Source organism: Mucor mucedo (genome assembly GCF_025094135.1).
Source record: "Mucor mucedo strain NRRL 3635 chromosome Unknown EV154scaffold_1, whole genome shotgun sequence".
In the NCBI taxonomy this organism is placed as follows: Eukaryota; Fungi; Mucoromycota; class Mucoromycetes; order Mucorales; family Mucoraceae; genus Mucor; species Mucor mucedo.
This window is the reverse complement of record NW_026252285.1, coordinates 190,210-211,075: the sequence shown is the minus strand read 5'-3', so window position 1 is coordinate 211,075 and position 20,866 is coordinate 190,210. Positions and strand designations below refer to the sequence as shown.

Genomic DNA, 20,866 nt, shown 5'->3' with positions numbered 1-20,866 from the left:
TCTCGAAAAATGTCATTTAAAAGAAAAAAGGTTGGCCGTCATTGCAGGACTCATGCAACCAAATAACTGAACAAATGAAGGACGATGCTTGTTTAAGTATATTTCTTCGTTTAGAATCCGCATGAAAAAGCTCATTATCACCTAAGATATAGCGTCATACTTTTCCCAGTTTGTAAACATGAGTTTATACTAGCCATAATTCTGTAAAGACCTACCGTCAAGAAAAAAAATCACGATATATAACATGCGGTACTATTTTTTAACAAACCAAAATTTAGATGAAATTATATAAGATGATTATTGTAGATACATGCCAAAATATCAAATATATCAGCTGGTCTGCATGCAGTAAATAGCTGGAGGCAGGAAAGTCACGCGAGTTCAATAACAATTCGAAACACTATAAAGTCCCAAACATCTTTTTAACGGTCTTTGTTTTTCCCCTTTTCATTCTGGTTCCCTTTTTCTATAAAAGATATCTATTGTACTTTTTATTAGATAAGAAAATTAAATGACCTCTGCTGAATTTGGAAGCCCTTTGCGAAAGTATAAGCTTGTTTTCTTGGGAGAGCAAAGTGGTAAAATTAAATTTTTATTTGACGACAATTTTAAATACTCATAATATTTCAAGTGGGAAAGACATCGCTTATTACTCGATTCATGTACGATACATTTGACAGCACTTATCAGGTGAGTAATACAAGAGAAGAATTAATTATTTTGTTTGTGACTCATTTAAAATAAAAGGCGACGATTGGTATCGATTTTCTTTCAAAAACTATGTATTTAGATAGTAAAACAGTTCGTTTACAGTTATGGGACACAGCTGGTCAGGTATCGTAAAACAATACACAGAAAGAAAAAAAAAAAAAAAACTTTGTTTTAACATCCGCACCTTCTTTTTTGTCCCAAAAGGAACGATTCCGAAGTCTCATCCCGAGTTATATCAGAGATTCTTCCGTAGCTGTAATTGTTTATGACATGTCTAGTAAGTTACTAAAAAATAAAAACTGCTTTCTGTTATTAAAATAGGCTACAAAAAGATCGAGAGTCTTTCTTGAATACATCAAAATGGATAGATGATGTACGTGCAGAAAGAGGAAATGAAGCTATTGTTGTACTAGTGGGAAACAAAACCGATCTTAATGAAAAAAGGTTATTTTTATTTTGTTTACTTTTTTCACTCTTTGTACTCAATCTATTTGTAGGGACGTCACAACAGAAGAAGGAGAAAAGAGAGCTAAAGAATTAAACGTCATGTTTATTGAGACAAGTGCAAAAGCAGGACACAACGTAACCACATTTGTTATTCTAGATAGCTCATCTGAACTTAATTATTTTTCTTCGCTCTGTAGGTAAAGATGCTATTTAAAAAAATTGCACAAGCCTTACCAGGAATTAACGGAAATTCAATCAATGATCAAAAGGATCAAAGTAAGAATGAAAGAAAACGTTCCATCATCATATTAACTTTCTTTTTACATAGTGCAAAAAATCAATCTCAGTAACTCTGGTTCTGAAGCAAGTGGTTGCGCTTGTTAAATCACCTCTAATAATACAGTCTTCAAAAGAAAATGAGAGCTTTTTAGAAACTAAGTTTTTCGACGATTTCTTTTCTTTTGGATTAGACATCTTTAATAAACATTGACCACCTTAAAAATTCCCAGTCCAGCTGCTCCGATTTAGCATGTATTTTAGTTCGTCACTCGCAGTTAAAGAAGAATTTATTTTGGCAATTTTTTTCTTTTAGCGTCAAGTTATGAGACCCATATACTTTCTCTTTTTGTTAAAGATGGTAACTATGGTTACTAAAGAGTAAACAATCTATGTGATGTATTACGGAAACTGTAACGGTATCAACGCGAGGAGAATACTGGAGAAATTGAACTATTTTGAAGAAGAAATTTACTACGAAAAAGCTCCACTAGAACTCAAACTGACCCCTCATCAGCTTCGATTATAAACAACATATCACTTATTTCAAAGGGTGGCTATATTTAATCTATCTAGGCCATATTTTTTAGGATTGTTATAAATGATATTTATTTTTGTGAATCCGGTGATGTTTAAATCACCAAAAAAAAAAAAAAAAAAAAAAAACAATAATAAGAACTTTTGAACGCATTTGATTTTATCTCTGTGTAAAGGCATATTTCAAGCATAGTAGAGATTTAATTTTAATATTACTATGGTAAATGATTCATTACCTGGAATCTGGAAATTCTTAGCGTAACCCAATTTATTTAAAAATGTTGAATCTAAAAGAAGGGAGATTGTTGAGAAACTTATGGCCTTTTCAAATGTAACCGAAAATACTGTATTACCTTCTTTTAGTAAACAACGGTATATATAAACCTTTTTTTTTTCGGCCTAGAACATGTCATAACGCCATGTGGTAACATCCTTAAATATTTTGAGGCACGGTTTAGTCGTTCGTTTTGGATGTTTGTGGGAAAGCATTGTTTACGTACGGATTTCAAGTATGCATTAGGCACAGCGACATCTTATATTCACGTGAATGGAATAAAATAAACACGGCATAAAATTGAAAGACTATTTCCACAATTGGATTTAACAAGCTCGTCTAGATTTCATGATGTATTTCACATTTACACAAACTATTAAGGTATAATCATAAGCAGTTTTTTCTTTTTGGATATATTATATCTCCTTCGGCGTTTTCATCTTTGGCTGTTTAGATAATTTTACGTTGTCACTGAAGGTTAACTTGTGAATCTTTAACATTTTTCATACAAGGCACTTACAAAACATTCTTTAAAAGGAATAAATGAGGAAGAAAAGTTTTAACCTCAAGGGTTTATGTTATGAATATTGATAGCACTGTTTCATCTCATAACTACAAATACTATCCAAATAACCGTTATCACAATGACAGTCTTTCTGTATAGCGCTTGGACAATCTATTTCTTTTAATAAAAAAAAATGTTGGGGTATTTGAAATGGTATAAGTTTTACTTGGCTTCATCTATAAGTAGGCCAAATCCAGAGTCATTGAGCACGATCAAATTCGAATCGACTGTAAATAAAATTAGATTTCCTTTTCTGATAAAAAAAAAAAAGCGCAAAAGACTTACGTGGTGTGCTGCGATCTGAAATAGTAGATCTGCTTGAATAGGAGATTGTATCTGAAACGTCAACATGTTCAATCGTCTTTTTGTTATGTATATTATATTGTTCTGTACGATCTTTAGACGTGTTTACCAAGGCATCATTTAATTGCTTGTTTTGTACAGTTAACCAGTGAACATCCGATTTTAATCCATCTAGGTACTGGGCTTGCTGATTCATAAATTTCTTTGCATCATGCAACTCTGTTAATAAAGCATTTAATTCCGTATAATGATGTTCTTGTACAGATTTTCTCTGTGATCTTAAATATACAATGACAGTTTTATCTATCCAGTGTCTGTAAGCCTTGAATTGAGATTGTACTTTTTCATAAAGAGTTGATTTTTCCTCGACTGTAGAGCGTAAAGTAACAATTTCCTGATCTTTGAGAAGTGCACGGGATTCTAATTGTTTTATGTGTTCTTTTTGCTCTTCTGATAAAGTCATCAGTTCATTATTTACTGTTTTCAAATCTTGTGTTTCATTTTTAGAGGTCTCCAGTTCTTGCATTAATGTAGTGTTGATATTTTGAATGCGGTTTAATTCTTGTTGCAAAAGATTAATTTGTAATTCATTCTTGGTTGCACTATTTTTAGATTCCGATAATTGAGCCGACAATGCTGATATTTGTGCTTCAAGTGCCTCATGCTCTTTTTCAAAATTGGCGATAACAGAAACACTCCTATCTGCTTCTGTTCGATAGTTTTCAATAGCTTGATTCTTTTCCTGTAATTCTATTTCATGCTGAACTTTGTTCGAATTCAGACTTTCTTCAAGCATGTCAATTTTTTTTTGTAACTGAACAGCTTTTGAAGGACGATTCAACTAATAAAAGTAAAAATTAATCCAAAATACCACAGAATTATAAACAAAACATACAGTCTTTTGTAAGGTGGCATTTTTAGCTCTTAAATCAGCTAGCTCTAAATCTTTTGAAATCAGGGTGGATTTGATATCATTCTTTTCGAGTTCCAGAGATTGAATATTTGATTCCATTTTTCTAGATTTCATTTGAAGTGCATCTATCTCTTTTTGCATTGTGTACCTATATTTTTCAAATTGACTATTGGATGTTTCTATTGGATTTGGTAATTTCTTTCTGGTTGGTGAAGGTGTTGTGCTGTCATCATTTGAGCTAGTGCAAGATACTCTTGTATCACTAGACATACTAGCATTAGATCCTTCAACAAGTGCCGAGACATCAAATTCACTAGATTCTGAGCCCTCAACTATTTTACATGTTTTAATAACAAATAAATCGCATTCTGAAAAACAAAAAAAAATTATTACCGCTACCATCGGGAAATCGATTAGTATGACTAAGAAATCCAAATCTCTTGTGTCTGTTTCTGTCCTCAATAGACAAATCATATTCACCAGGTCCAGGAATATAATCCTTGCCAGCTATGGATTTTAACAATAAGTTGAGCAGATATTTAAACGTATCATTTTAATAGTGTGCTACCTTCAGGGAATCGCTTGGATTTTGAAAACATTTGCTCCTATGTGTGTATGTGCGTGTATGTGTGAGTGTAAAACAAGTAAAAGGAAAAAGAGCAAAAAGAGAAAAGGAGTGCGATTAAATAAAAAAAAATTCCAACTTGTTTTATTATTATTTTCGAGTCGGAATATACATATTTCTCATATGAGTTATTGTATTTGTGTACAAGCTTTCTTTTTTTTTTTTTTTTTTTTTTTTTATTCTTTACAATAATTTTTTGACTTGTTCGAGGGCAAAGGGTGCTTAAAAACAAGAAAATAGTTATGTTAGACACTTTTCCCTCTCTCCTTTTTCTCTTAATGCTTACCGGCACGAATGGCAAATACAACAAGGGCAAAGTTGGAAACAGTTGAAACTGTGCGTTGACGAAGCATAGCCTTTTGCTCAGGAGAAAGTTGGGGTTGCTATTTTTCTATATTAATATCACATCTTTTTCCCTAAATCTAAATCTATTACTTGAGGCATGAACATTTTGCGTTTGAAAGTATAGGAAAAGCACTATCAAACCCCCTGGGCATAGACTCCCGCACTACAGCGAAAAAAAAACACTAATATGTGACTTTGGTTTTTAACGCTCAGTTGACACATGCCCTATCCTTCTGGATTCCTTGTTTGACACAGAGTTTTTAATTTACTTCTACCTATTAATACCACTGAGAATGATAAGAATTTATTATGCAAGATAGTTATATATCTAATTATTTAACACTGAAATATCCTGGTTTGTATACAGTGTCTTCACTTGGTTTTTTTATTTATATAGTCAACGCAACGCGCACTGAGCTAAAAAGATTGCGTAACTACGCAAGTTAAAAAAAAAAAGTTGCGTAACTGTGCAGGCTCAGAGAGGCTTTTATTCAACTATACTAGTAACTTTACTTTAGGATTATAGTGGAATCCTCAAAGCCAAAAGATGATTGGGGTAGAATAAACTAATACAGATGACGTATTTTAATGAATGGATCAATACGTATGAAGTATTACGACATGTTTCATTACATGTACAATACCTAAAAGATTATCCAAGATAAGCACTAGGTATCCACATAAAAAAAACAGGGACCGTCATTACCATTTAGTAACCCCAAATTTTTACGTTGGAGGGACTGTCCTCCGTTCAAATCAGAAAACTCTTTTTCAAAATTTGATTTATCAGCTTGTAGATACACAATGAACCAAATGACATATCTTCGCAATGTAAAGACTGTACCGTCTCCTTCAGGCTGGACACCTGAAACAAAGTACATTGACAAATTATTTTGGTCGCCCAATGTACCCATTGAACTTCGAGATTTATTTCAGCCGATGAAAGCCACAGTTGAAGATCCACGACGTACCATAAACTTTATGAATGAACATGTCAATTTAATTGGCACCTTTCCTGGTATTAAGGAACAGAAGAGGAACATAAAGATTAAAAAGTTGACAGATAAAAACCATCCTTGCTGTGGTGCCTATGGGTTATTTGCAGCTCAAACATTACACCCGAAACAGTTAATTTTGGATTATTTAGGTGTGGTTGAATATAAGGACGGTTACGAAGCAACCTCAGATTACGTATTAAGATACGGTACAGAATTGTCGATCGATGCTGGGCGTTGTGGTAATGAAGCCCGATTCTGTAATGATTTTCGTGGTTGTGGGCCTGAACCCAATGTGTGTTTTATGAACTACATGGATGAAAAGTCAAAGCATATTAAAGTTGGTATCTTTGTGAACGGAAATCGAAAGATCAAAAAGGGGGATGAATTGGTAAGTAATTATGAGAAAATCATCACACATGCACTAATATATATAACAAATCAAGTTGGTGACATATGGTAAATCATTTTGGGCTAAAAGAGGTGTGGATATGAGTGGACAACAGCATAAAAAGCAGTGATACCCTTTTACTATTAAAAATAAACTGTATATTTTTTTCATGTATATTTAAAGACTAAGGTTCATGAACTTTCTCTTGGAAAAACACATCCACCATTTACTTGGTTGTCCATCGATATAAATTCTATCTACCAATCTTGCAGCTAATTCTTGACGAAGTTGCTGGAAATATTGCTTCATTTGTTCTATGATTTATGTTAGCACTGCCTCTCTCTCTCTCTCTCTCTCTCTCTCTCTCTCTTTGCTTTTTATGACACCTACCCGCTTGAAATTTGTCAGTAGGACCTTGATACATGGCATTCAAAGGAAATCCGGGATCGCTTGGAATAGAAAAATTGGAGACTGCCAAAGTATTCAAAGACTTGATAGCTTCTCCTTGAGGTGTATTCTTATTTAAAGAACCAAGACATTGTGAAATGAATAAAATCAAGTAAATAAGAACACGGTCTGCATTGCCTTTAATTTCAAAATTACGGAACAAACAGTTTGCACGAAATAAGTCAAGAGCTTCATCAATAATGTCTTCAGCATTGGGATCCGCTAGAAAACTTCAAATTTTAATAACACACGCGATTTTTTTTTTTTTTTTTTTTTTTTTTTTCATCCTGAACTTACCAAAAGGTGCATTGCCTCTAAACTTTGTCTTGATAGGTAATAAAAACATATTACCAATGGACTGGTAATCTCCTTCGTTGAATTGTGAATGGTATGCCTATTTATAAAATAAAATAAGGGCTTAATGCTCATCTTGAAGAAGTTAAGTTTACTCTTTCTCTTACTGGCATAATTAAAGCTAATATGTATCGAGATTGAGGGGAAACAAGTGGTAATAAACCTGAGAAACACCACTTTATACACAACTCGACGTCATTCTCAATTACTATTCAAAAGCCGCAGAACCGCAGCCTTTTTTTGAAAAGATATAAAAACTGTCGCTTTTTTTTTCTTCTTCTGCAGACTTCAACTACTACTTCATTTCTTTTCTTGATGCTCAGTTTCATTCCATTTATTCCTCACGGTACTAAAGGAGTCGATGAAGCTGTATGGCAAACGGCTCGTCGTTCATGGCTGAACAACTTGACAGAGTTACTTAATATGCAAGACGCCGTCTTTGCCAAACAAGTTTTGTCCAACACGACTTTGGCTACATTTATAGATCAAGTCTTCAATGAACAAATGGACAACGACACAGCACCCGTAGATACCCGTTTGATCAAGTACATTTTTCTTTTGTATGCCAGACTCTCTTCTTTAGCCCCGACACACGATCTTTTAAATATCCAGAGACTTTGTAGCTTTGTCATTGTTTACGGTTATTCGAATATCAGTCAGGTCCGTCGTATAGTAGCCAATGCAGTGAATGAATCCGAGTCTTTGGAACAAAACTTACTAGCTACAATGGGTATGCTGATAGATTCGATTCAATCCATGCCTAATTCGCTCAAGAATTCCATCACGGCCGAAACATTGGATCGTGCTTATGTGCTTGTGCGAGTCTTGGACTCTCTATTATCTTCCACCGTTCAACTTTCAGTTATTAAATCAAGCTTTGATACATTGGATCAAGTGTTGATAGATTGTTACAGGGATTTGATACCTACGTTGAAAAAGGCTGTGGAATGCGACGAGTCAAATAAGACGTGCGCTTATCTTATTAAATTGTCACTGGTATCCTCTTTTAATTCTTACGCAGATATGCATTTCTTGACGCCTTTCGGATATATCACTTCTCCAGAAGATCATCATCGACTAGAAAAATACGAGACGACAGCCTCAACGGATTCAGTTTTAGATTGGATGAGCGAAAAGATACTGGGATATATCGAACATAGTGGATTAGAATCGACATGCGCTGCCTTTGAGGATGGACCGATCATTATGGATTGGGAGGTAGAATACAATATTACCGAAAAACTCGATTATATCAACAAAACTTCGTTTTCGGGAGAGGATGAACGTATCGAATTTTTGAAGCTGTCCATGGAGCAAGTGCGAGATTCGAATAATGGTACTAGTGATTGGGGATCAGCATTAAAAACAAGGGCTAAACCTGCTATCAATGGTAAAGCTTCTGCCAAAGATAAATCTGTCGTCTTTGAAAACGTCGAAAGAACATCCAAAATTTCACAGATTCATGACTTATTCCCTGACTTTGGTGACGGTTTTATCGAGGCTTGTTTAGAAGCCAACAATGATGATGTTGAGGTCGTCATTATGCAGTTTTTGGAAGAGAATTTACCAGCTTCTGTGGCTGGATTAGATAGATCAATGGAAAGAAAACCACTCAAGAGTGCGACTGAAACTGTAGCTCAATTAGCTCATTTAGAGGGAGATGCTGCTGCCAAGGATGCTCAAATTCAACAAGCCATTGAACATGAGAGTGTACTCTCTTCAAGACGCAATGTATATGATAATGACGAGTTCGATATTTTCACCCATCGCACAGTAGATACATCCAAGGTTTATACGGGTAAAAAAGATAAAGGGAATGCAGATTCGTTATTGGATGACAAGTCGTTTATTCAAAGCGAAAAGAAGAATGTTTTGCAGCGTGTTGTCGATATGTACGATGATGACTATGATGATACCTATGATGAAATTAATGATGCAGGTGCTCCATCCACACTGGATGGCGATTCTGCTGTGGATATTGTGAAAAAGAAGCAAGAGTTATTAGATCCTGGCATTCAAAATGAAAGTCTTTTGGTCCATAGCTTTACAGAAAATCCCGAATTATTTGGTCGTAATGGTACTGCTCGTAAATCCACAAAGCGTGCCGAGTTAAGGAAACGTACAGAAATGACAGATGAGCAATTAGAGGGTTGGGCTATTATGTTTAACAGAAATGTAAGTGGTGATATATATGTGTGTACGCACTTTTATGCTAATAACTTTTTTTTTTTTTTGAAAATAATAGCCTAGAAAGGATAGAATTTTAGATAAATACATGTTATTTGATGGTAATCAAACCAAGGTAACTGAGGAAGTGACTCAAGCACAAAAGCAAGCATTGAAGAAGGAGAACAAAAAGCCCCCGATCAGCGAAGCTAAAGATCGCTCCTATAAAGACAAGAATAAGGCGAGATTTGGTAATCACAACCGAAAGGCAAATCGTGATAAAAAGGTTGCGAAAGCAGGACCGCCACCATCATAGATTATACACTTTTTTTTAAAAATATATATATACATACATACATATACAACTTTAATATGAATATGCAATATTCTTTTACGTTTAAAAAAGTTTATTTTTGCAATCTATTGTGCTTTCTTGGCAGATGATTCTTTAAGGTACTTGTTGCGTTGAACTCTCATGTGGTTGAAAAGAACAGGGGCGCCTGGCAAGTATAAAGCAAGAATAGCAATATATAAGTAGTAATAGAGTTCTCCCCATTGAGCCTTGACATAAGGCAAGGATTGATAAGTCATCATTAATTCAGAAGAGATACCGGTAGGATACAAGACCAAGAAGAAAGTATAACGAGCCCAGGTAATGAAAGATGGGACGGAAGAAGCCAAGTTGGTGGCATAGTAGGAATAACGCACAACTTCAGCGATACACCATGAAACAATCATTGTGGTGTAAGACCAATGAGAATGGATTTGAGGGAAAGGATAATTGACAGCCCAAATCAAGAAAATTCGGGAAGCAACTTGCATAATTGTGGTCATGATGGGGGTTCTTACCCAGCCTGTGGTAAATGGATTAGTAAAATGTATGTTTCGAGACACAATTGTTTATACCTAACAAAGCGTGTAAAATCTAGCAGGTGTTTCAATTATATAAGTCTCGAGCTTTTTTTATTTATATATATACATAAAAAACAAAAACGTGCTGACATTACCTCGAATAAAGCAGTTGATTGAACAACAATCAAGACAGGCCAAGTAGCCTCAAAGACATTGGTATAGTCCTGGGCCTTGAAGAGTTGTTGGATGGCCAACAAAAGCACATAACCCCAACCAGCCAAGGAGCCGACATTGTATGCGATCAAATAAGCCTTCAAAAGACCGGAAGGTCCTCTGTGGACTTTCTTGGAAGTACTAGGTGAAACTTTTATGGAGACTTAGTTGTTTTTTCATTTTTCCCGAGAAGCAAGAATGCATTTACCTTTAGTCATTTGCTCAACAAAGATACAATAGAAAGGTTTTTTATTTTTTTGCACTCCCACATTTTTTTTATTTGTCCCCAGGTTTTGGTCGTCCCCAATTTGTTACCCTTCAGCTGCCAGTGCTTTAAGCTCCGGATTTATTACTTTTCGCAAGTGTATAACGCGTAAACAGCGAATGTCATTTGTTTATTGGATCTATTCAACTCGCTTTTAGCAAAACGAAACTGGGGAATGGTAAGGTGTGCTTTGGAAACTTAATATAGGCAAATAATTACTGACTGTAGCTATAGCTCGTGTAACATAATAATGAGCTTCTTTTGTATATGAACTGTTGGCACTGGTGAAAAGTGTCAAATCTTTGCAATTAGGATTGAAGAAGCAAAAAATACTCTTCCTAACAACACTTGTTATTTATAGACATTCAAAAAAGATTGCCAACCCCGGATTGTCCTGGATAGCCGGTGCTTGTAACAAACTCTGGTTACGCTTCTTAGTGAATGTGTGGATGTGGTGGTCTCCTTCATCGGCACTGGCATGAAATGCTTTTCATGCCTATGTGCTCTATCCCCTTTTTTTGATATGTATAGAAAAACACTATCTACCAATTCACAACTGGCGGTTAGTCATTTTTTTTTTTTTTTTTTTTTTTTTTTTTTTTTTTTTTTTGACGCCTCTACCTCCGAAAACACTTTGATGGCATGAACAAATAAAGTTGTGCTTCTTGGTGAAAAAATCAAACAAAACCAGGCTGGGGTTTCCAAAATCCAAGCACACTAGACCTTTTTTGAAATAAGCCGTTTAAGAAGGTAAAACCTCTTGGTTAAACGGGAAACAATGCTGTGATATATCCTTTGCGATGTAAATAAGATAGAGGTGCCCAGTTTAACTAATACTTATTTTTCAGAAATTTCTTAATAATTATCTGCCTTATATTCTCTTGTTAATTGATATTTATTCTCTAGATAACAAACAATGTTATTCAGACAGTTTCTAATTTCTTGTTATCTAAACTGACTTCCTATCATTAAACAAGTGCACATGCGAAAGGTTTGTATGCCAATTTAACCATGCAACTTAAAAAATGTCCCGATAAGCCGAGGTATTATGATCCATAAATAAGTACATGGCACACTCGGCTCCAGCTCCTTTTGATTTGCGGCCACTTTGCTCCATGTGTCGGATACCACAAAAATCTTGGAATTCCTCCATAGTTACCAAGTTTGTTGTGTGACGTCCGTTAGGCTTGTATATATATATTCAAGTTTTAAAGGGACTTGTGTCACAAAAGAAAATATATCGTGTATTTGTTTTGGCAATTCCTGCAGCAAATATACTCATTTACAAGCATTGCGCAGCCATAAACAATAATCTGGGATGTAAACACATGGTCTTGGCAAACGAAATTTTTAAAGGGAGACTGGCTGTTGTTACACTATTGTGGGAGTGATGTTAATGCCTTGATTGGCTAAGCATGGATTTTCCGTAATAATGACCTGTTAAAAATGCGCCAGAAGATGGAACTGAGTGTGAGCCACTCCCCCCCCCCCCAGTTTGTTCCGCCAAGTGCGCCCAGAACAAATTTATATTGACAGGTACGACGGCGGGGGGCGCCACAACGTTTTTTAATTAAAGTTTAGTTTAAAAACATATGATTTTTATTAAACGAAAAAAAGAAAAAATGGAATATGTTACAAAGGGGAATGGATTTATAGAAAAGAGTTATTGAACCTGAACGGAAGAAGAAGAGATGTGTTGAACAGGGTCTTTCTTTGCAGAATAGCTTTGGTTCACCCATTGACTCAACTGGTTTAATAGTTTTCTATGCTTTTCCACCACAGTGTCTTTGATTGGTTTCTGTATGGATGTTGGATAAAGAGAATCATCCTTTTCCTCCTTTCTCTTTTCAATCGCTAAGTCGGACATATCGCTTACCAAGAGATCCAAGATATCTTTACTTACAGCTGATTTCTTGGCAGGTGACTGCTTAATCTCATCATCACTGGTAGTAGTGGATTTCTTTTCCTTGACGCTACTAGCATCCTCGTTACTCGTAAATACGTTCATCATGGTTGTAACATTCTTTTTGGATTGGTGGTGGGTTGGTTTAACAGGCTTAAAAGCATCCTGTGTTTTTTCTTCTTTTTCTTGGCTGTTGATTGGATTCTTTTTATATTTAACATCGTCCTTTGAGCTTCCTAAGTTTTGTGATGTACGGAGGTCAGGAGTAAAGTATCCACCGTTGGAAACAATACCTGGCACGTTGGAATAATGATGTCTTACACCATTCATTTGAGGAACTGCTTCTGGCATATTTGAAGGGTAACCGAATTGGTTCAAATTGTCCATCATCGGCTGCATATTATATTCACCATAAAGTTTGGTGGGAGTAGAAGGGTTATAATCTGCCATCTGGTTCTGTTGTTGCTGCTGATGATGCATCATAGGTTGTGATCTCACATACATGTCTTCTTCCACACCTGTAGGATACAGGTCATTGTTGTTTTGAATATTATTGGTCGGTGTGTTGAATTGTAATAACATGTCCGCATAGCTTGGGTTTGCAGGTTGTACGTAGTCATATGACTCTTGTTGTTGCTGCTGTTGTTGTTGTTGTTGTTGTTGTTGTTTGTTATCAAGGCTATCTGTTAACTGAGCCAGCCAGACGTTAAAGTTATTGAGTTGTTCAGCGGTATTCATGTTGAGAGAATTAGGACTAAATGAACCATTGTCTACCATCGTTTGAAACATATCAAGATTACCAATCATGTCTAAAAAAAATTATAAATATACATATATAAAGGAGATGTTTTTAGAATAACAATTACCGGTATTATATTCTGTTTTCATTTGATTAGAAGTCTCATCGACAAACATCAAATTGTTGATAACATCCTCCGGTGCAAAATTGGGCGTCCCAGGTTCTTGCTTGATTGATCGAGAGCACGAACTGTTAAAGCTTTCATAATAGTCGGAAGCAGGTGATACACCACCCATTGTCTGATGTATCCAACCATCTACAAAAAAAAAAAAAAAAAAAAAATTAATACAAAATCGTTATAGTATTATTACTTTGTTAGTTTTACCATCAGAATAAGTGGCTGTACTGTGAGGTGGTGAAATCGGTACTTTTAATGAAGAGGTATGACTAGCTGGTGTTGAGTTTGGAGAAAGCGACATATCAGATTGTCTGGGTGGAGTTAAAGGATGATTCATATCAATGGTTGTACGACTTGAACGCATCTTTACGGGTACAATTGTATCTTCGTTGTGAATTCGTTCATGCTTTTTTAAATCTTGAGGTCGTTTAAAAGATTTATCACAAAACTATAATTTTGTTCTTAGCTTAAAAAAATAATAACAAAATAATAGCGCACTTACGTTACAGTGATGAGGCTTTAATGGCACATGAACTCGAAGATGGCTTGTAATGTGGTCTCTTTTTATAACAGACACTTCACAGTCTTCCCAGTGACAAGTCAAACATAAGTTACCAGTAGACTTTCTTCCGACATGGTCATTCGTTAAATGACTGTAAAGGTGTTCTGGGTCTGTGTAAATCTTACTACAGTTTTCCCAGCCACAATGATATCTTTGTGAATCTCTTGAGTATTCCATTATATAAAAAATGTTTATTCTTTTGAAAAAGTAAATGTATTAAAAGAAGAAAAAGAAAGGAAAAAAAGAAGAAAAAATACTGAAAATATATATATCTTTTTTTTATTCTATTTTTACACTTTTTGGTTCTGCTCTCTCCGGCTTGGCATCTCTGCTCCTCTCCCCCCAAATTTATCGAATCCGCAGTTTCAAACATGGGCCAATCAGAAGCGTTTCATTACTGGATGAATTATGGTTTTAGAATTACATAACAATTATCCAGGAATTTTCTCTACAAAAAGCTTAATGTTTTACCTGATTTAATTTCTTTTTTTCTTTCTTTATCATTATTTTCTCTCTCTTTTTATATTTTATAAATAATGGTTATTCAATCTACTCTCCCATCTATTACCATTCCTGAAACCGATATTCTTCAACTCTTGTTTAAGAATGTTCACAAGACTCCCGAAAACAGAAAACTTTACATCGATGCATTTTCAGGCGAAAGCTTAACTCTGGGACAACTCAAAGATAATGTTTTGCGTTTCGCTGCTTCCCTTCAAGACAGTTTCAATTTCCAAAAGGGCAACGTCGTAGCTATCTATGCTCCTAATCAGGTAAACAAATCGAATTTATTAAAAGTGAATAAATCAAATTTAACATAGATTTGTAGTATGATTATTCTATTCCTTTACTTGGTGCTGTTGCTGCAGGTAAACTTTTAATGCTACACATAATTATACTTTTTTTTTCGTAACCATTCTTCTTTTTCTTTTGTTATTAGGTGGCATTGCTTCTCCTGCTAATCCTGCTTACACCCCTAAAGAACTTGCTTACCAACTTGAAATGACTAGCGCAAAAGTTTTAATTGCACACCCCACAAATGTCGAATCTGCTTTAGCAGCTGCTGATTTGGTCGGACTTCCAAAGTCAAACGTATTTGTTTTCGGTAAACAAGTCATCAATGGCGTTGTTCCTTATTACCAAGCCTTCTTAACAAGTCAACGTAGAGCTGACTTGATCCGTCTTAACGCTGAAGAAGCTAAAGACACTGTTGCCTACCTCTGTTTCTCATCTGGTACTACAGGTAATTAAAATACAAAGCACGGATATTGAATTATATGGTGCTACACAGCGAATACTAATATAAAATTGTTTGTTAGGTAAAAGCAAGGGTGTCATGACAACGTAAGTGTCAAGATTCATCCCTACAAAAAAATAATTATTAACGTGTTTATTTTTAAATTATAGACACACCAATATCACTTCCAATATTCTTCAATATGAAGCTCTTGATGGTAAACATGTCAATGGTGACAATGATAGAATGATTGGTGTTTTGCCATTCTTTCATATCTTTGGTCTTACCTTGTTATTACACATTGCCGTATACTTGGGCACCCCTGTTTTTGTCATGTCTAAATTTGATCTTGTTCAATTCTGTGAGACTGTTCAAAAGCAAAAGATTACTTTTACATGTTTAGTACCTCCCATTATTTTGCTTTTGGCCAAGCATCCTCTTATTGATCAGTACGATTTCACTTCTCTCAAACTCGTTATATGTGGTGCTGCTCCATTGAGTGGCGACCTTTCTCGTCAAGTAAGAGCTCGTTTGCCTAATTTGGTGGTCAAGCAAGGTTATGGCCTGACCGAGACCTCTCCCTGTGCCGTTATTGAACCTACAGATCGTGTTGTCGATGGTAAAGTATTCCAGAATCTTTGTCCTACAGAACTGCAGGAATCACAATTATTAAATCTCATTATATAGGTTCCATTGGTCTTCTTGTCTCCAACATGACCGCCAGAATTGTTGATGACGATGATAAAGGTAAATATATATGGAATAGCATGATTTTTTACCCCATGATTACTAAACCGATATAGATGTGCCTACTGGTGAACGTGGTGAATTATGGCTCAAGGGTCCCAATATTATGAAGGTACACAAATCACATGCATCTTGTATTACATAATTTTATTTTACTTACGGTTGCATTTATTATGCATTTTTTTTATTCTAATAGGGCTACATTAACAACCCTGAGGCTACTGCAGACTGTATTGATAATGAAGGCTATTTCCACACTGGTGATATTGCCATTCAAGATAAGAATGGTCATTTCTTTATCGTTGACCGAAAGAAGGAATTGATTAAATATAAGGGTTTCCAAGTCCCACCTGCAGAATTAGAAGGAATTTTGGTAGGAGATAATAAATTCTATGAAATCTAATCGATTGCTAACATGTATTAATAGCTTCAATCACCTATTATTGCTGACTGTGCAGTTATTGGTGTTTATGATAGCTCCCAAGCTACTGAACTTCCTAGAGGTTATATCACTTTAAGACCTGATGTTCCTGCTACAATCGAAACAGCTGATATCATTAAGAAATTCGTTGCTGATCAAGTTGTTTACTATAAGCAATTGCGTAGTATTGTCTTTATTGACGAAATTCCCAAAAGTGCTGCCGGCAAAATTCTTAGAAGAGTCTTACGTGATGCTGCTGCTGCCGAACAAGCATTGGAGAAGCAAAAATCTAAACTCTAAGATACCCATCAGGTTTTTTTTTAAATTGTTCCCTCATTCGCCCCCATTTATTAGAATAATTTTTTTGACACAATCCCAAAAATCAATAAATATGTAACACCTTTCAATACCTAAAACAAACATCTCTTTCTCATTGGATGGAACTGTTCCGATGATCGCACTTTATATCTTTGCGTGGTTTATGTTTCACTGGATAAACTCTCCCAGGAACCGCCACTTGATGTGATCTGCGAAAAGAAAAAATCCACAGGAAAGAAAACCCCGATCTATGAGTAAATGTCATAATCCCCACAGTCAGAAAATAAGCTGACAAATTAATACGTTAATTCTGCCGTAATTTAATTAAGATTAATATTGTGGGGAATTTTTGCAGTCGAACCTCGGAATTCTATTGATTGTATCAATGTGGAGAAAAAAACGAAAGACCGATAAACGGAAATACATTCTACCTTGAACGGACAAAGTTCACCCATTTAACTCCAATCCTCTGGTGAAGTAATAAACAAATCAAAAATTTATTAAAATCAAAAGAGCTTCTAAAGGCAGACTGTAAACACTACACTACCTTATACTTATCAACCTAAGGATTGTATCACGGGACTAACTTGAGCATTCGACTTATAAATGACTATAGTGATAGGTCTTGATTATAAGTTTTTCGCCGATCCTTCTTTTTGCTTAACCTATCTATTAAATCAATACTTTTCGGGACATATAAGCATTTGATGTATATATTACCCTCCCTCCTCTTATTCTAATATTTATATGAGATCGTTTATAATTGTATCCCCTGTCCTGCCCGTACCCGTCCTCCGCATTTTATGGCAGCCACCATTACTCATCTGGTTTTGAACGATTCGTTCACACATGGTAACTATGATGGATTCTTTTGAATTAATTAATCGTCTTTACCTTACACGTTTTTAAAGGGTGCCACTTTCCTGTCCCCATCTTTCTTTTACGGATACAGAGACAGTTCTTTATTGATACCACATTCTCTAGTGTCGCTTATGTGTTTGATATTGGAAATTGCTTGCCAAAAAAATCTGGTTTTCCAATACACTCAACATCGCACGACTTTCAATATTGCTACAGGAGCATGGCCCACTTTCAAAAGATTAATCAGAGAATCTAGAACTTGAACAAATGATCTCACACAATGCAAATATGATAGGTTGAGATTACAACACAGCGGGTAAATCTTTCCATAATATCAATCACAGCCATTTACGATAATGACAAAGATATTTTTATTAGTTCAGGCATGACTCACTGTGATATCAAACAGCATATCATGCAAAGACCCACTGTGACTGACAATTGGAACCCACCCAACCTTATTTTTTAATAAACTTGAAACATCACCTATTCTTTTCGATTGCATTTTTATCCCCATTTTACTAAATGAAAGCCACTAAAAATTACAGAATCATGAACAAAATTATCAATACTAGTCATAATGAACTTGGCCCCGTTGAATATGCACGTTTAGTTGGTGCGTGAGAGTGGGGATGATCGTTTGTGGAGATTGGCCGTCAGTTTGGTATCCCCAGAGAGACCGTCAGGGATGCTATAAATCGGTATACTAGAACCAACTCCCCATTGCCATTCATGAGAAAGGGGGGCCCAGAAGAAGATTTCTACAGAACAAGAAACTCATTCAAGACTTGCAATTCGTCGCAATCCAGTTAACAGCTACACGGATAATATATAGACCGCGGTCACATCAGGTTTGGAGGTATCTTTAGCGACATACCGCTAATGCATCAAGGAAATGGGGTTCCAACAATGTAAAATCATCGAAGTACCCCTTATTACGGATTATAAAAGAAAAGAGGCTTTTGCAGTGTAAGGATAAGGTGAAATGGCCGTCTAGACAGTGGGGGTTAGTACTTTGGTCTGATGAGTTGATGTTCAGACTTGGAAGAGGTGCAGCGTGAGTTACAGTAATCAGAAAGCCTGGAGAAGGTTTGAAGGAGAGATATAGGGTTGGAACTTTGAATTTTGGCAATATATTGTTGATGATGTGGGGTTGCTTTCACGCAAAAAGTTTGAGCCTGCTCGTCCTTTTGAGAGGCATAATCGAACAAGTTGAGTACATCACAATGCTGTCAAATTATGCTATTCCTTGGAGCCAAAATCAATGCTATATATATAGATAACAAAGACTTTATATACCAAGAAAATGGCGCGCCGATTCACACGGGCAATTATGCTAAGTGGTATAAGCAAAAGACCATGGTAACTGGATTTGACATATGGCCACCAAAAAGTCCAGATTTAAGCCCTATTGAGCATATATGGGGATACCTCAAACTTCGTGTGAATAAGTGCTCAATAGGTGCTACAAGTATTCAAAAGTTTGAGGACATCGTTCAAGACGAATGGTCGAATATTGACACTGGATACCTGGAGGCTTTAGTTTCTTCAATACCCGCCGGATGCAAGGCTGTCATTGAAGCCAAAGAGGCAACACTAGATATTAAATTTTTTTTATCTTGAACTTTTATACGTTGTACTATACATCTTAAAGCATGTTATATAAATTGTTGATGGCACGTTGCTACAGTAAGTTGTCCACTAGAGAAAATTTTATTGAGATGTACTTTTGGCATTTCCAAAAACAGAAAATTTTGGGCGGGTTTCAATTGTGATATTTGAGGGACGCAACAGTGGCATTGAGCAGCAAAAGTGCGATCACATGAAATAATTTTGCATGAATTAAAAGTCCCCGTCACGAAAGGGTCTTATGATAATTTATCCGAAAACTTTTTTTGAAGGGGAAACAAAAGGCAGGATTTTCCCTCATTTTTCAAAAAGAAATTTCTTTTCTTTACAGAAAAATTACTTCCCGTAGTAAGCGTCCGGGGCTGAGGCGGGTCGTATTTTTTTTCTGTGTTCCTGTCCACGGTTTTTTAAATATTAATGAAAATGAAAAATCTTAAAGAAATTCATTGCTATTCTTTTTGGATTGGTTATAATCTTTTTATAAATATTTTTTCCTTGAAATTACTACAACTATGTGCCTACAGTTTCTCTCCAGACATGTATCCCACACCAAATTTTGTCGCCTTTTGTTTAGCTTCTGAAAAAGTATAAAAGAAGGGTACTTCCCTATTCTATTTTTCACTTGGGTTCTGAAAAGATAGGCGGGTGGTATTGGGTCCGGCGTGTATTAGCGCTTGGGTGTTTTCGCTCCCAAACGCTGGCCACTACATCGAAGGAGATAGCGTCCTCAGAACCTTTTTTTTTAATAAAAAATATAAGCAATTCTATTGGCTGAATTTTCGCTTCAAGCCAAATGCATGAAGCGGGTTTTAAATGCGCTTGGGAAGGGTAGGACTCATGTTGTGCGCAAAAGCTCGTTCTGGTCATTTCAATCGAAAAACTTTAGTGATTTTAATGTGAATTAATGTTATGCAAATAGACACTGTAGATATGTACATGTACACATGTAATTCGAACATATGCCTAGTTTTCTTTCTTTAATAACACTTGGGTATTCTCGCCCACACTAACCTTACAAAAAGAGGTTAAAATTCTTTACCGCTTTTCTCTCTTTAATTGCGTGTTATTTTCTTGATTAAGCGGGTGTGTTCCATTACTAAAATACCACATACAGTCTCATTTTATTTGCAAGACAGTTTTTGTGAGCCCCAGGGATTGTTGTTTTTATGATTGGGTACAGCATGGTATTGAAAACCGGGCGTTTCAATGTCTGTAACGAGATGCTTATCACCTTGGATTGCATAGTAAATTCAATGCAATAACATAAATATTCTAGAAAGTTACAAGCAATCCGTTTATTGGGATTGCTACCAGTTTACTATTTAAACGAGAGATATGACTGACTTCATTTTTTTCAGATGATGCGGTTTTTTTAATAGACATGAGAAAATTTAGAGGAGGAACGCAAAATAATGACAAGGGGGTTTCTGACCTATAAATAAGAAGAAGCTTACATCATAAATTGATCATTGTGTGGCTTCCTAAACGCACCAATTACATATTATATCCATCGATATTAGCCGTTTTCAATGAGTGACTGCTGCTCTGATGTGACACTAATGCTGAAGACAAGATTAGAAGGACAATGAGCC

The 20,866-nt window shown here is 35.6% G+C and overlaps 9 protein-coding genes across 9 annotated transcripts; 4 read left to right on the top strand and 5 right to left on the bottom strand.

The window, feature by feature from the left end:
* Positions 1-511: 511 nt before the first annotated feature.
* On the top strand, positions 512-1,542 carry EV154DRAFT_557536 (ras family-domain-containing protein; the record flags this gene model as incomplete). Its single annotated transcript, XM_051605437.1, has 8 exons — positions 512-578; positions 632-690; positions 748-834; positions 916-988; positions 1,044-1,155; positions 1,209-1,293; positions 1,356-1,434; positions 1,487-1,542. The coding sequence occupies 8 exons, from the start codon at positions 512-514 to the stop codon at positions 1,540-1,542; spliced, it is 618 nt and encodes a 205-aa protein (XP_051463624.1).
* A 1,430-nt stretch (positions 1,543-2,972) lies between these two features.
* Positions 2,973-4,625, bottom strand: EV154DRAFT_557535 (uncharacterized protein; the record flags this gene model as incomplete). The annotated part of the gene is made up of 5 exons (XM_051605436.1): positions 2,973-3,037; positions 3,096-3,954; positions 4,009-4,358; positions 4,420-4,533; positions 4,595-4,625. 5 exons carry the CDS (start codon positions 4,623-4,625, stop codon positions 2,973-2,975), a joined length of 1,419 nt encoding a protein of 472 aa, XP_051463623.1.
* Positions 4,626-4,834: 209 nt separating this feature from the next.
* On the bottom strand, positions 4,835-5,101 carry EV154DRAFT_557534 (uncharacterized protein; the record flags this gene model as incomplete). Its single annotated transcript, XM_051605435.1, has 3 exons — positions 4,835-4,872; positions 4,938-5,034; positions 5,087-5,101. The coding sequence occupies 3 exons, from the start codon at positions 5,099-5,101 to the stop codon at positions 4,835-4,837; spliced, it is 150 nt and encodes a 49-aa protein (XP_051463622.1).
* A 699-nt stretch (positions 5,102-5,800) lies between these two features.
* Positions 5,801-6,512, top strand: EV154DRAFT_475532 (uncharacterized protein; the record flags this gene model as incomplete). The annotated part of the gene is made up of 2 exons (XM_051597983.1): positions 5,801-6,382; positions 6,438-6,512. 2 exons carry the CDS (start codon positions 5,801-5,803, stop codon positions 6,510-6,512), a joined length of 657 nt encoding a protein of 218 aa, XP_051463621.1.
* Positions 6,513-6,519: 7 nt separating this feature from the next.
* EV154DRAFT_489314 (actin-related protein ARPC3) lies at positions 6,520-7,346 on the bottom strand. Its single transcript, XM_051599285.1, has 4 exons — positions 7,291-7,346; positions 7,127-7,223; positions 6,773-7,051; positions 6,520-6,696 (listed from the first exon to the last, which is right to left on the bottom strand). The coding sequence occupies exons 1-4, from the start codon at positions 7,294-7,296 to the stop codon at positions 6,560-6,562; spliced, it is 519 nt and encodes a 172-aa protein (XP_051463620.1). The 5' UTR covers positions 7,297-7,346; the 3' UTR covers positions 6,520-6,559.
* Positions 7,347-7,459: 113 nt separating this feature from the next.
* Positions 7,460-9,737, top strand: EV154DRAFT_597598 (uncharacterized protein). The gene is made up of 2 exons (XM_051607001.1): positions 7,460-9,358; positions 9,429-9,737. Exons 1-2 carry the CDS (start codon positions 7,499-7,501, stop codon positions 9,663-9,665), a joined length of 2,097 nt encoding a protein of 698 aa, XP_051463619.1. The 5' UTR covers positions 7,460-7,498; the 3' UTR covers positions 9,666-9,737.
* On the bottom strand, positions 9,738-10,718 carry EV154DRAFT_489312 (tyrosine phosphatase-like protein). The gene is made up of 4 exons (XM_051599284.1): positions 10,623-10,718; positions 10,357-10,565; positions 10,256-10,274; positions 9,738-10,203 (listed from the first exon to the last, which is right to left on the bottom strand). Exons 1-4 carry the CDS (start codon positions 10,630-10,632, stop codon positions 9,770-9,772), a joined length of 672 nt encoding a protein of 223 aa, XP_051463618.1. The 5' UTR covers positions 10,633-10,718; the 3' UTR covers positions 9,738-9,769.
* Positions 10,719-12,255: 1,537 nt separating this feature from the next.
* On the bottom strand, positions 12,256-14,306 carry EV154DRAFT_546630 (uncharacterized protein). Its single transcript, XM_051604702.1, has 4 exons — positions 14,002-14,306; positions 13,707-13,947; positions 13,449-13,637; positions 12,256-13,391 (listed from the first exon to the last, which is right to left on the bottom strand). Exons 1-4 carry the CDS (start codon positions 14,236-14,238, stop codon positions 12,343-12,345), a joined length of 1,716 nt encoding a protein of 571 aa, XP_051463617.1. The 5' UTR covers positions 14,239-14,306; the 3' UTR covers positions 12,256-12,342.
* A 267-nt stretch (positions 14,307-14,573) lies between these two features.
* Positions 14,574-16,886, top strand: EV154DRAFT_433354 (uncharacterized protein). The gene is made up of 9 exons (XM_051596730.1): positions 14,574-14,834; positions 14,891-14,930; positions 15,002-15,304; positions 15,381-15,405; positions 15,469-15,917; positions 15,986-16,045; positions 16,102-16,157; positions 16,242-16,418; positions 16,473-16,886. Exons 1-9 carry the CDS (start codon positions 14,598-14,600, stop codon positions 16,764-16,766), a joined length of 1,641 nt encoding a protein of 546 aa, XP_051463616.1. The 5' UTR covers positions 14,574-14,597; the 3' UTR covers positions 16,767-16,886.
* Positions 16,887-20,866: the final 3,980 nt, after the last annotated feature.

What these genes read in the sequence shown, in the direction of transcription:
- EV154DRAFT_489314 (XM_051599285.1), bottom strand. An exon ending in TAGAGGCAATGCACCTTTTG is followed by an intron (nt 7,052 to 7,126) that starts GTAAGTTCAGGA and finishes GAAGTTTTCTAG; the next exon opens with CGGATCCCAATGCTGAAGAC. An exon ending in TACTGACAAATTTCAAGCGG is followed by an intron (nt 6,697 to 6,772) that starts GTAGGTGTCATA and finishes CATAAATCATAG; the next exon opens with AACAAATGAAGCAATATTTC.
- EV154DRAFT_597598 (XM_051607001.1), top strand. Translation starts at nt 7,499, where the DNA reads ATGCTCAGTTTCATTCCATTTATTCCTCACGGTACTAAAGGAGTCGAT. An exon ending in CTATTATGTTTAACAGAAAT is followed by an intron (nt 9,359 to 9,428) that starts GTAAGTGGTGAT and finishes TGAAAATAATAG; the next exon opens with CCTAGAAAGGATAGAATTTT.
- EV154DRAFT_546630 (XM_051604702.1), bottom strand. Translation starts at nt 14,238, where the DNA reads ATGGAATACTCAAGAGATTCACAAAGATATCATTGTGGCTGGGAAAAC. An exon ending in TAAAGCCTCATCACTGTAAC is followed by an intron (nt 13,948 to 14,001) that starts GTAAGTGCGCTA and finishes ACAAAATTATAG; the next exon opens with TTTTGTGATAAATCTTTTAA. An exon ending in TACAGCCACTTATTCTGATG is followed by an intron (nt 13,638 to 13,706) that starts GTAAAACTAACA and finishes TTTTTTTTGTAG; the next exon opens with ATGGTTGGATACATCAGACA.
- EV154DRAFT_433354 (XM_051596730.1), top strand. Translation starts at nt 14,598, where the DNA reads ATGGTTATTCAATCTACTCTCCCATCTATTACCATTCCTGAAACCGAT. An exon ending in CTATCTATGCTCCTAATCAG is followed by an intron (nt 14,835 to 14,890) that starts GTAAACAAATCG and finishes ATAGATTTGTAG; the next exon opens with TATGATTATTCTATTCCTTT. An exon ending in AGGGTCCCAATATTATGAAG is followed by an intron (nt 16,158 to 16,241) that starts GTACACAAATCA and finishes TTATTCTAATAG; the next exon opens with GGCTACATTAACAACCCTGA.